Source organism: Paramisgurnus dabryanus, chromosome 8 (assembly GCF_030506205.2).
Source record: "Paramisgurnus dabryanus chromosome 8, PD_genome_1.1, whole genome shotgun sequence".
NCBI lineage: Eukaryota > Metazoa > Chordata > Actinopteri > Cypriniformes > Cobitidae > Paramisgurnus > Paramisgurnus dabryanus.
Window position 1 is genome coordinate 10615242 of NC_133344.1, and position 13534 is coordinate 10628775.

The window sequence follows — 13534 nt, forward strand, 5'->3', positions numbered from 1 at the left end:
TTCATACAGTCGAATACAACCGGCCCTTTGAGATTAACCGTAAACTGATGTGGCCCGGGATGAAATTGAGTTTGACACCCCTGATATATGGCCTTCGTTAATCTAACAAAAGCATTCGACACAATCAGCCGGGAGAGCCTATGGAAAATCATGGCCAAGTATGGTTGTCCAGACAAGTAATCTCCATGATGGCATGATGGCCAGTATCAGAGAGCCGCAAGAACACTCTGATCCATTCCCAATCACAAACGGGGTGAAGCAAGGCTGCGTCTTAGCGCAGGAGCGTAGTGTGTTTGGAATAAGAAATGTGACAACCAACACGTGAGACAACCAGCCCCGGTTTCCCCTACTGACTAAACCATGATTCAAACACAAGTTTTGAGCAGTGCAGAGTAGCGCTTGTTGTTTATCGTTTCTAGAATCACAAATGCAGACATGGTTTTAACATTTTAGTATCCTTACTGTACCAATCAACCAATGTTAAATTCTGCTCAAGCCGCGCTGGTAAAGTCGATCGATCAGCTTGGTCATCTGCATTTACTGGATCATATTTGGCTCATATTGATAAGGTAGTAAAGACGATATTAACTCCTGTCAGCATTGCATTGGGAGCTAATCTTCAAAACATGGTAAGGACCGTCACATTTCTGGCTGACATTTCAGAACAAAATCAACACTTGTACAAAATCAACACGTTTCAGATAGGCAGGGCATAGAGGAGCAACAAAAATGTACGGTATGTGGAAAATGTGTTTTTTGAACCATAAACCACACAAACACATTGTATTATACAAAATACACAAATGAATGTTGTTTTAGAAATGTAATAGGCAGGGGCGTCGTGGGGGGATATTAGGGGGAACTTTTGGGGGCCCCAGCAAAAGGACTGTGCCACATGCGCAACCCCCTTAAAGCTCCCGTTCTTTCTGTGTTTTTGAAGCTTTGATTTTGTTTATAGTGGGCAATATAACATGTATTCATGTTTCACGTGTAAAAAAACGCGGTATTTTTCACACAATTTACTTAACTGTATAGCGCTGTTTTCACTTTCCTAAAAACAGGCTGATGTCTTCCTTGTTCTATGAAGTCCCTCCTTCAGAAATACGTAACAAGTTCTGATTGTGTAGTTTGTTTAGTGTGTTGTGATTCGGTAGCAGCTTAGCTTAGCAGAGCCGTCTGAGCCAAAGCTGGTGACTGACGTATTCATGTGGGCGGAGTCTAGTCAACGAACTGTTTTACTGACGTCATTAAAGCAGGAAATAGAGGGCTGTAGTCCAAACCGGCCATTTGCTGTAGGCTTTGAAAGAGGAATTTTATTAAAGAAAATATATCGCTTGCCAGAGAACTTTGAGCTTTATCATTTTACAGGTTTTATTTATGCTATTACAGCAACATTACACACTAACTAGGGTTTAAAAAATGGGATTAGGAAGAACTTGACCTTTAAGCTGGGCCTTCTTAGCTCCGGCCCGTCTTTACCCTGCGTTCTTAGCGCCTCCTACAATCCACGGCCTCACAGTGCGGAGTGAACTTCAGAGGAGAACAAGGTGTGTGTGTGAGTGTGTGTGTGTGTGTGTGTGTGTGTGTGTATTTACTGCTATTTGCTATGATATCTGTATATGTGCACTTCCTTACTATAAATGCAGTTTACATAATGTGACGCTGAAGCAATATAATGCAGTTTCCTTTCCACTGTAAAGTTTTCGCTCCGTTCACCCCAGTTAAAAAAAGGTGATTTACGTTCCCTGTTTTATGTTATGATTCTGACACGAAGCCAGCCCCTATTCATAAATGTCAGCTGACGTCACTCATATCTCAAACTTGTCTTCCGCCATGTAGAGTACCTGAAGTGGTCGCAAAAGAACTTAGAAGCTATGCCTTCAATATGTTGTGAGCATCAAAATGGCTATTTTTACAACACTAAGAAGGCACAACACAACATGATACATTGCTCGAAGTATCACCTGGATCTCTACACATGAACTCGAGCATTGAGAACATTGGGCTCTATCTTGCACCCAGCGCAATTGACTTTGTCAGTGACGCATGTATTATTTCGTATTTTGCACCGGCGCACAGCGGGTTTTTCCCGTCACAGACGCACGTCGGTCAACTAGGGAATGAACTTGCGCTCCCTGGGCAGTTCAGCGCAAAAAAGAGGCGTGTTCCGGCGCAAACCATCCCTGATGCTATTTTGCAGTTTCAAAAAACAATTGCGCCACTGACCAGAAAAAAAAGTTTAAAGTCAGTGGCGCGTTGCGCGTTGTTCATTATGCTATTTTAAGGGCGCATGCTTGACCATAATGTATAGCGTGCACAACGCGCATACACTTTGCATCTAATCTACACAGATGCAACAGTTATTTTTGCAAATCATAAATTGTTACACTTAAAAATATTAATACACGAGATAAGGGGAATCATAGTGGTGAGCATTGTGGTGATAGTTTTTATTTATTGTGTGGCTGCGTTAAAAAATTCTCATGCAAATAACGATTAAAATATTTTCATAAGTTTGTTGTGTGGCTTACGTTTATTTTATGTAAATAATAATTAAAATGTTTTCATAAGAAACCTTAATGTATATGAACTTGATTTGTAAGAGTACTTTGGGGTTGGACCTTGCTTGCGTTTCTTGAGTCCGATTTCAAAGCCCCCAAACCCTTTCAGCGGTGAGGGTGGACGCAGCGATGTCCTCTGCTGGCGTCAGGTCATGTGTAGAGGCAGATCCACCTCCCGTTACACGGCGTGCCTGATTTATGCTGGCAAGCTTGGGATTCCCCCGTCTCCTGACATCATTGTAGCGCTTTGCACAACGATGGGGATGCCAGCTGATGAGACTGTGGCTATTTCCTCTCATGCCTGTTTAACCGACGCTGATTTGGGCGGGTTTCTCCAATCCCCATACAAAACAACTTCTCTGTCTTTGACTGCTCTTACAAGAACGTCGGTCTCCTCGGCTGTGAACCGTTCCTGGTGTGCGCCTGGTAAATCCGTCAGTAAATCAGCGTAGGTTAAACAGGCGTGAGAGGAAATAGCCACAATTGTCTCATCAGCTGGAATCCCCATCGTTGCGCCAAGCGCTACAATGATGTTAGGAGATGGGGGAATCCCAAGCTTGCCAGCATAAATCGAGCACGCCGTGTAACGGAAGGTGGATCTGCCTCTACACAGCACCTGACGCCAGCAGAGGACATCGCTGCGTCCACCCTCACCGCTGAAAGGGTTTGGGGGCTTTGAAATCGAACCCAAGAAACGCAAGCAAGGTCCAACCCCAAAGTAAACTTACAAATCAAGTTCATATACATTAAGGTTTCTTATGAAAACATTTTAATTATTATTTACATAATATAAACGTAATACAGCCACACAACAAACTTATGAAAATATTTTAATCGTTATTTGCATGAGAATTTTTTAACGCAGCCACACAATAATTAAAAACTATCACCACAATACTCACCACTATGATTCCCCTTATCTCATGTGTTAATATTTTTTATTGTAACAATTTATGATTTGCAAAAATAACTGTTGCATCTGTGTAGATTATATAAGCAAAGTGTGTGCGCGTTGTGCACGCTATACATTATGGTCAACCATGCGCCCTTAAAATAGCATAATGAACCACGCGCAACGCGCCACTGACTTTAAACTAGTTTTTTTTGGTCAGTGGCGCAATTGTTTTTTGAAACTGCAAAATAGCATCAGGGATGGTTTGCGCCGCAACACGCCTCCTTTTTTGCGCTGAACCGCCCAGGGAGCGCAAGTTCATTCCCTAGTTTGCCGACGTGCGTCTGTGGAGGGAAAAACCCGCTGTGTGCCGGTGCAAAATACGAATGATACATGCGTCACTGAAAAAGTCAATTGCGCTGGGTGCAAGATAGGGGCCATTGTGATTGTCCCCACAAAGATAGGAATACCAGTATTTTTGAGGTCCCCATGAGGAAACAAGCTTATAAATCAAACATTTCTTGAAAATGTAAAGTAGGAAAAAGTTTTCTGTGATGGTTGGGGTTAGGGTTTGGGGAAGGGAATAGAATATACATTTTGTACAGTATAAAATGCATTACGTTTATGGAATGTCCCTACAAAAGATGAAAACCAAAATCTGTGTGTGTGCGCAAGTGTGCAATTTTTAATTGTTCAAAAAAATACAGTAGCCTCAAATCGGCAGGTATCAGTATCGGCCGATACTCAGAATTCTGGTATCAGAATCGGAAATGAAAAAAGTGGTATCGGTGCATCCCTAGTTTATGGTTCAAAAAACACATTATTTTTCACATACCGTACATTTTTGTTTCTTCAGATTTCACTCTCTTCCTGAAACGCACTGATTTTGTACAAAACTCATCGATTTGAAAAGCGCTGTGTCCCTGATTGGCCAGCTAATCTGTAAATTATGATTGGCCTGAATATCTGACGTCAGGGGGAAATGTGACGCTCCTTACCATGTTTGAAAGATTCAGTCGCAATGCTGACAGGAGTTAACTTACAGGCTGTGAATCCAAGCGGGAGGAATTATGATAATGTCGGTCTTGTCTACATTACCAATCCGAGGAAGTAAACTGTTGCCCACAATCCGTGTGTTTGTTGTAGTCCAAGAAAAGAGATTTTCGTTGAAGACAATAACTTGCGTCATGGTTTACTTTGTGGATTGTACCTTTTGCATATATTTTTAACATGTACTAATACACAATTACACATCAAAGAAAATTTTAAATCGTGAATCAGACCATATTTCCTCTTTAAATTGCAACTGCATAAGTAGTCTTTAATAAACCCAAAGAGCCTGGCTCCTAGTTGTGGCTCCCATCAAGTCCCAATAGCCGTGTTTGCACTATCGGGCTTCAAGCGGGCGTGCCAGTGCCTGCCGAGGCCTGTGGCGTTTGCATTGTCACTTCCGGGGCATGATCGTGCTTCACTGGTGCTTCGTTGGGGCTTAAGGCCCGGCTTTTCTGGCCCGCCGAATTCCTTGGGCCAGAGCGGGCTTCTCGGGGCTAGGGGAGTGGTAAAGGTCAAAGGCGGAGTTTATCTGAGTCTCTGGCAAGATGCGCAACCATCTGTCTGCAGATTTAAAACTTTAAAAATAATCGGGATCACCAGTAATTTACTGTTTAACGGAAGATGCCTGATATGTTTGTACTTCGGACTGAAGAAAATGATCTGCATATGTAAAAAACAAAAGACGCGTTACGACGCCGAACTCGTCATGCTAAGGACCCGGCGCACACCGCTACCGGTTCGGGAGTAGTTTATAAAGTTTCGGGCACAGAACAAAGTGTTTAAAGTGCAACAGTGCTGAGAAATTAAGGATGTGTGTTGGATCATCATTTCACCGTCCATGTATTAAAGAAGCGATCACTCGAGTCACGATGGTATCTACAGTCGGTGAGTTAACATAACGTTTGCATACAAAACACAATTAACGATTGCATAAGTGTCTTACATGGGTGTTTGTTGGGTTTTTTGTGTTATATTGTCATCTCTGTTGAATTTTTTAATCAGCCCTTAGAAAAAGTAACCATGGTTTTATTATCTTAGTCATAGCCATGCTTTCTGGTATTTTGGAGATTAATTTGACTCTTATATGAATGTAGCAAACTTTATATGTCGGTATACTGTATGTGTATTTACAAACCCTTTATACAAAACATCACATGATGTGGTGCTTTCTTTTGTGTCCGTTTTACAGAAAAATGCCAACGTAAAGCTTTCAATTTGTCATCCAGGAGTTTTTATGTAGTATATGAGAGATGACACAGCAACAGATGAAAGAGCAGGAGATGAAACGAAGATGATGATGATGAGACGACAGGAGCCATGGATCCGTCTGGAGGAGATGTCTTTAAATACACCTGTTTGTGCACTGATATAAACTTCATATGTAAATAAAGTACCGCGCTATTGTTACTACGGCTGCTTGTCAGTTTATTGAAAATGATTGCTTAATAAGGATCACATCTGAAACATAGAAATGGTATGCAACAAAATGGTAAATATAACCATCATTAACTTAACCACTGTAACATAGCTTTTTAAATACTTGTCTATATTCAGAGTTGATTCTTAACGAGTACATTTTCTAATGATTTCTCAAACGTTTTGAGATGCAAGTAAAGTGATTTTCAGTCCTATTCAGCTATTCGAGGCAGTTCTTTATAGACAAAAGTATTTATTGATTGACACATTATTGAAATAGCTATTAGACAGTTACCTTGTGTTTCATGTGATGCTCAACTATTAACGTTTTCATGATTAAAGATATCACACCTCTTATAATGTGTAAGTATGTTTACATCGCCATAGAACTATAATTACAAACTTAACGTTACATATTTAGACACACGTGCATATTTTAAAATAAGATTATTTTATATAAATGTAAAACTATGACTCGTTATATTCTTTAAAATATTGTGTATATAGTATAATGGCACATTAGGTAGATGAACGCTTTATTTGTAATTATCCTACTTCATAAAGTTAACTATTGCTTATTGATCATCTGATATTGTCTCGTTGTGAGATCGCTCGTGTGCAGCCAACATAAACTTCAAGAGTAACACCGCGGATGGAGCAAACATCTCTATCTTCTCATCTTGGCTTTCACCATGCAAACAGCCGCCTCAGTTATGTTCTTTATGTTTGTTGTATGATGATGCGATCTCACTCCCGTCTCCTGTCAGATTGAAGTGACTTCCTCACGGTAAAACAGGTGGAGTTGTGTGACGTTACATCCAGGTAGGCGTATTAAGGGCGGGGGTTTCTGAAGCGCTGCGGCGCTATTGGCTTGACAATGCAAACGCGTCGTGATTTTGGCTACACAGCTGGAGGTCTGAGGCTATTGGCTCCGCGAGGCCCGTTTGAAGCCCTGACTCGCACAGGCCCGATAGTGCAACTGAGGCTATTGAGGCACTGGTGCTTGCCCCTATAGAACAGTCACTTTCTCGCCAGCTGTGTGAAGCAGCTATTTGAGAATCATACTCTGTGACTATCAGACGGATGATCTTACCACAGTATTTTCAGTTTACAATGAGGATTCTTCAGTACATTAGAGATCAGCTTCACTCCTGAATCTCCAATATTATTATCAGACAGATTCAGATGTGTCAGGTGTGATGGGTTTGATCTCAGAGCTGAAGTCAGAGCAACACAACCTTCATCCGTGATATTACAATCACTTAACCTGTAGAGAACAATGACACACACTGTTCACTTTCAGTTTAAAACACATCAGATCAACAATGAGTTTATATTATTATTTTTTTTTTAAAAAGACTAAATATAAATGTATTATTACAGATCATTACATATCTAAAGCACAATTCACTGTCACACAAAGTTTCATCTGATTTTTGATTTAAACTTATTCATGTAAAATAGATCAAGACATGAGGATGAGAGAGAGAGACAGAGTGAGAGAGAGAGAGAAAGAAAGTGAGAGAGATCTAACAGCCTATCACAGTGATTCCCAACCAAGGGTGCAAGTGCCTGTTTCTGAAGAATTTTCAAGGGGTACACACTTTTTTGGATTTTGCTGTGATCTCAATTGTTACTTGTTAATTTTGATATAAAGTGCACAGAGAATCAGCAGCTACCACTGTGTGTTGTGAAGCATTTTTATTTGGATTGAAAGTTTAGCAGGCATGTGATTGGCCAAGGACAATAAAGAAGGAAGAAAACCCAAAACACCCCTTCCCCCCGGCGGGCGGAGACAAAATGCACGCCATAACATACACAAAAATACATTATTACCATTATAAAAATTTAATTCTGAAAGACAATTTAGATTATGAAATTTAAACATTTTACTAGTAACCAATGTTTATTTAAATGGGTTGATAAATGTGCAAAGCTGTAACAAGTGGCATCCCCCTACTATTTTAAATCTGCAATAATTTTATTTTGCCATAATCTGTCCATCAGTTGCAAGGCCATACATTTTTAACTGAGTGGACCTTGGAATAGGGTGGACCTGAAAGCCTACATGTAATTTGAAATTACTTAATTTTACAACATAGTACTGGTTAAATGAATTACATTATGGTTTTTGAGTCATAGGTTGAATAATTTTCAGATCAGCAAAAAAGTGATGTGGGACAATAAAATAAAAACAAATCAAGAAATTACAAGCATATAAAATAAAAGAACAAAGTTACAAATAAAGTAAGTTCTGACAGTAGTATTTAGGTACAAAATCAAATGAATAATAACACGGTTTTCATTCTATACATTTAATATAATCTTTTTAAAGCCATAAAAGTGATTTTCCTTTTGTCTTCTGTAGTTTGATTAACATAGTGACACAAACAAAAGCATTTCTTATAGGAGGAACTGTCCCTTTAAGAATATATAAACGCGGATCCATACACTGACAAATCTGATTTCTTTCTGAACTGTTGACTTATAATAAACTCCTGTTATTATGAGAATGCTTAAAAGGCGCGTCTCTATGCGTGGGCTTTTGAGTGTCCGTGAGTGTATGTGCAACAGCTCACTTTAGCATCTTTGTTGCTCAAATAGCTTAAAACGCTTAAATATTAAGATTTGCAAGGCTTATAAACACATGCAAATGACAAACTTTCTAGATAAATAGTTATTTCTGATTTATGATTACTTGACTGATTATTATTGATTAGTTTTATGTATGCGTGATTTTTTTCCGCTTTCCCCCAAAAAAAGAAAGTGTATTTTCTGACTTGGTGGACCAGCCGTCAATCTGTCAAGCATTAACCATTGTGTATTAACTGTATTTCATGCAACATTTTACATGTTTACATTTATGTATTTACAGTACAGTAGACCAATGTGACTTAACAAGCGAGGAGTAAAGTTAGCCCATGTTCATCATTTGTTTCAATCCATTCCAATAAAATCCTTTCAGGTCACTTTGCAATGTCAGTCTACTGTATATATGTTGTTTTAATTGATATCACCGATGACCAGAAACGTCTCGGTTACGTATGTAACCCTCGTTCCCTGAAGGAAGGGAACGGAGACTTCACGTCGTGACCGACGAATTGGGAACTCGCTTAGAGAGACCAATCTGCTTCGTACTACTAAAACGCCAATGAACTTGGCATTGAGATATTTGCATAATGCTGGCGCCGCCCCGCCAGGTGCGTATATAAGCAGCAGGTGCAAATATGGAAATTAGCTTCATTTCGCTGAGAAAGCCGGAAAGTGTGACCGGCCGATAAACAGCAGGGAGCAGCCCTGTGGCGACGGGACGTGACGTCTCAGTTCCCTTCCTTCAGGGAACGAGGGTTACATACGTAACCGAGACGTTCCCTTTCAGTCGGTCACTATGATGTCACGTCGTGACCGACGAATTGGGAATCCCTACCAAAACGCCACTGAGGGCTGACCTCTTCCAGTGTCTGCGTAAAGCCCTCTGGTTCCACTTAAGGAGAAGGAGAATTAGGTTTTAAGGCAGAAGGCCGGGCACTAGATGTTCCTTTAACCCCACAGTAGTGCCAGCGACTGGGAAGCGCCCTATCTGAGCGGGATAGGAACGCTGCGGAAGCCACCGCCCCGTTAAGGGCTAATGGTGGGCGAAAGTCAACCGTAGTTGAGGTAAAAAAACAGCCGTAGCTGTGTAAGCAAAGCAGTGCTCTGCTGAGGGAAACGTGGGCTAGTAGGATTAACCCCACGGAAAAATACTCACAAAGGAACCCAGTGGGACGCATTGTGGATGCCCGAGCCAAACACATAGGTTCGCAAGGATGCAGCTAGTGAGAGGCTGGCAGCGGATGCTCCGCAACATCAGGCTGTCAAGGCAGCGGAGGAAGACAAATCAAACCATTACGCATTTTTGTCCTGAAGGCCTTCCATACTGACAGTTATTGTGTAGCGTCAGTCGGAGGCTGCAAGCCGACCTGCGAGCCTGTTCTCTGTGCTTCCCCTAACGAGGAAAGAACACTAGAGGAGACAGGCTCGACACGAACACTGTAAAATCTAATGAACGTATTAGGTGTCGCCCAATCAGCAGCTCTGCAGATGTCTGTTAGCGAGGAACCACGAGCGGGTGCCCAAGATGAGGCAACACTTCTAGTAGAGTGAGCACTCAATTTAAATGGACAAGGAATGCCCTGCAGATTATAAGCCAGGGCGATAGTATCAACTATCCAATGAGACATCCTCTGCTTAGTGACAGCTTTCCTTCTCTGCTGACCACTGAAACAAACAAAGAGCTGATCTGAGGTCCTGAGGCTTTGTGTGCGATCCACGTAGAGGCGCAGTGCGCGTACGGGACATAATAAAGCCATGGTTGGGTCTGCCTCCTCCGGGGGCAGCGCTTGCAAGCTCACCACCTGATCTCTGAAGGGAGTGGTGGGAACTTTGGGCACGTAGCCTGGTCTGAGTCTCAGTGAGACAGCAGGACCAAACTGAAGGCACGAAACATCAACAGAGAATGCATGCAAATCCCCTACTCTCTTCACGGAGGTCAATGCTAGCAGGGTCAGAGTTTCATTGACAAAAACTTCAGACTCGCAGACTGCAAAGGCTCGAACGGGGGACCTGTAGGGCTTCAGCACCATGGACAGATCTCAGGAGGAATAGAGGGAGGGCGCGAGGGGTTTAGCCTGCGAGCGCCTCTTAAAATCTAATAACCAAATCATGCTGGCCTCCGATTTGCCGTTGATAAGTGAATGATGAGCAGAAATAGCGGCGATATCAACTTTAATGGTGGAGGGACAGCCTACGCTCCAAACGGTGTTGAAGATGTGAAAGCACAATGTTAATGAGGCATTCTCGGGGGTCCTCGCGTTGCGAAGAACACCAGGTGACGAAAAGGTTCCATTTAAGCGCGTAAGCCCGTCTTGTGGACGGTGCTCGTGCCACGTCGATGGTGTTAGATACCGCTTGCGATAAATCACCTAAACCTTGCGCACGCTCAACGACCAAACATGAAGATTCCACCGGTCGAGGCGTGGGTGCCTAATGTGGCCCCTCCTTGAGAAAGAAAGTCCTTCCTCAGGGGAATCCACCAGGGAGGGCTGTCGAGAGGAGCATTAACTCTGGAAACCAACTCCTGATCGTTCAGTAAGGCGCGACCAGTAAAAGGCTCTACTCATCCTGCCTGACCTACACAGCGTCTGTGCGAAAAAGCTCACTGGAGGGAATGCGTATTTGCGCATCCCCCGCGGCCAGCTGTGTGCCAACGCATCCACGCCGAGGCTGCCCTCGGTTAGTGAATAAAACAGGCGACAGTGGGTATCGTCCGGCGACGCAAACAGATATATCTGCGCACGACCGAACTTCTTCCAAATTAGCTGAACCGTCTGGGGGTGGAGTCGCCATTCGCCGGGATGCGCAGCTCGGGAAGCGCGTCTGCCGCTGTTTTGAGCGTACCCGGGATGTAAATGGCACGAAGGGACCTCAGATGCTTCTGACTCCAAAGGAGGAGATGAAGAGCGAGATGCGACAGGTGACGAGAGCGCAAAAACCGCCTTAACGGTAAATAACGCAACAGTCGCAATGTTGTCGGTGTCGGCTAATACATCCTTCCCTCGCATCTCCATAGCGGAGCGTACAAGTCCCACATATACAGGGCACCGCTCGCGGCAGTTGGGGTGCTATGCACACCCCTGAGACTGCAAGCTCGTCATACGTGGCTGCTCATCCCGTGCTGGGGGCATCGCATGTGCTACAGAATGCCAGGAGTCCCGACTCAGGGGCATATCTTGCTATCAGAAATGCTGGGTCTGACCACGGGGTAAAATAGAAATGACACGCAGGTGTAATGGTTACACGGTGTATGCCGTTGCGCCACGCTCTCCTCGAGACTCGATCGTAAAACCAACGCTGAAGCGGTCTCATATGAAGCAGCTCGAGCGGTGTCACAGCCGCAGCTGCTGCCATATGTCCAGGAGCTTCTGAAATTGTTTCAGAGGGACCGCGTTCTTCCCTCGAACTAAACCGAGGCAAGTCAGAATTGACTGGGTGTGCGCTCTTATAAAACACGCCAATAAATCGATCGAGTCTATTTCCACACCGAGAAAAAAGATCCTCTGCACGGGGCAAAGTTACTCTTTTCCCAGTTGACCTGAAGACTTAAACGAGCGAGATGCCGAAGCGTTAAATCTCTGTGTTCGCGCAGCGTCTGCCGAGAACGAGCTATAAGCCAACGTAAATATACGCAGAACGCGAACAACGCTCTCTCTCGGGGGTTTAAGTGCCGTGTCTAGCACTTTCATGGAAACACGGGGAGAGAGAGAGACAGCTCGAATGGAGGTACTTAGTATTGATATGCCCTGCCCACGAACGCGAACGGCCTGTGGCGAGGGGAGATGGAAACATGAAGAACACGTCTACAGGTCTAAGGCTGCAAACCGATCTGAACATTGAAATACGCGCTTCGGTGTTATCATCCTGAAGGATCTCATTTGGAGAGCCGGTGCGTAAATCAAATCGGTTGTAATCCGCCGCGTATTTTGGGTACTATGAGATAAAGGCTGGAAAAACGCTTTCACTGTAGTGAAACGAATGCCCGAGAATTTGGGGGTATGCCGGTAAATTGTATTTCGTAACCGAGGCGAATCGTGCGTAAAACCCAACGAGGCGGGCTGGTGAGCTGAAGCCAAGCACCCAGGGACCGTACGAGGGGAATTAACGGCACTACCGAAGTACCCGCGGTGGGCAGCCGAGCAGGACAGGTGTGACTGCCGGTGCGTCTGCTGTGACAGCATAAACATCTAAAGTATGTGTGTGTGTGTGATACTGACCTGAGCCCACTGAGGGTGATGGTCGTCTGGTCTCCTCTTCGGAGAGCGCAGACTCCGGTGAGGGTGATGGTCGTCCGGTCTCCTTCGGAGAGCGCAGACTCCGAAAAACACCCGCTGGCGAAAGAGGAGGAGGAGGGTGAGCTGGTGTGTGTGCCCGCTCACGGCTCTCTCGATCCTCAGGAGACCTGGAGAGGGAAGAGGAATGCACTCTTAGTGTGGTTATGTGGGTACCGGCTGGACAGCCGGTGGAACAAAATGAAACCAAAGATTTTCCACCCGGCCCTCTTCCGGGGGAGGGAGCGGTGCCTTCACCGTCTCCCGAAGAGTGATCCTCTCCAACTCCGAGTCGCCCGACTCGGGGCCGCTTGAACCTCCGTTTGCCACGGGTAGCGGGCTGAGCGGGCGGGGCGAGCTGCTGACGACCGGTTCCCTTGTGCTGCCGAGATGGGGTCAGAGCAGGAGGAACGGAGGTGGCCGCCGCAGGACGCCCTCGGCGAGAGGCAGACTGAGAAGCCGGCGTTGGTGGACCAGGGCTGCTCTCCTCCGCTGGGGCACGACCTAAGAGATCGCCTCAGTCTGCGTCATGGAAACTCCCGGACTCACCGAAGAGGCCGGTCTGTGAGACAGGAGCATTCAGGAAGTTATTCTTGTCTGCGTCCGTCGCGTCAGCCAGACACAGCCAAAGGTGGCGTTCTTGGACCACTGTGGTGGACATCGCACGATCGAGGGTCGTGGCCTCCCTCGCGCCGATCTCAAGACGTGCACAGCCCCATGGCGTGCAAGGGACGGCATGCAACAGCGAG

General features: G+C 44.6%; 1 protein-coding gene across 1 annotated transcript in view; it reads right to left on the reverse strand.

Annotated features, from left to right (window-relative positions):
* Window positions 1-13534, reverse strand: part of LOC135771848 (protein NLRC3-like) — a 49350-nt gene that overhangs the window by 16230 nt on the left and 19586 nt on the right. The window contains exon 8 of the mRNA XM_065282226.1: window positions 7016-7189. Within this exon, the coding sequence (XP_065138298.1) occupies window positions 7016-7189 (174 nt within the window). The remainder of the gene's footprint in view (window positions 1-7015; window positions 7190-13534) is intronic.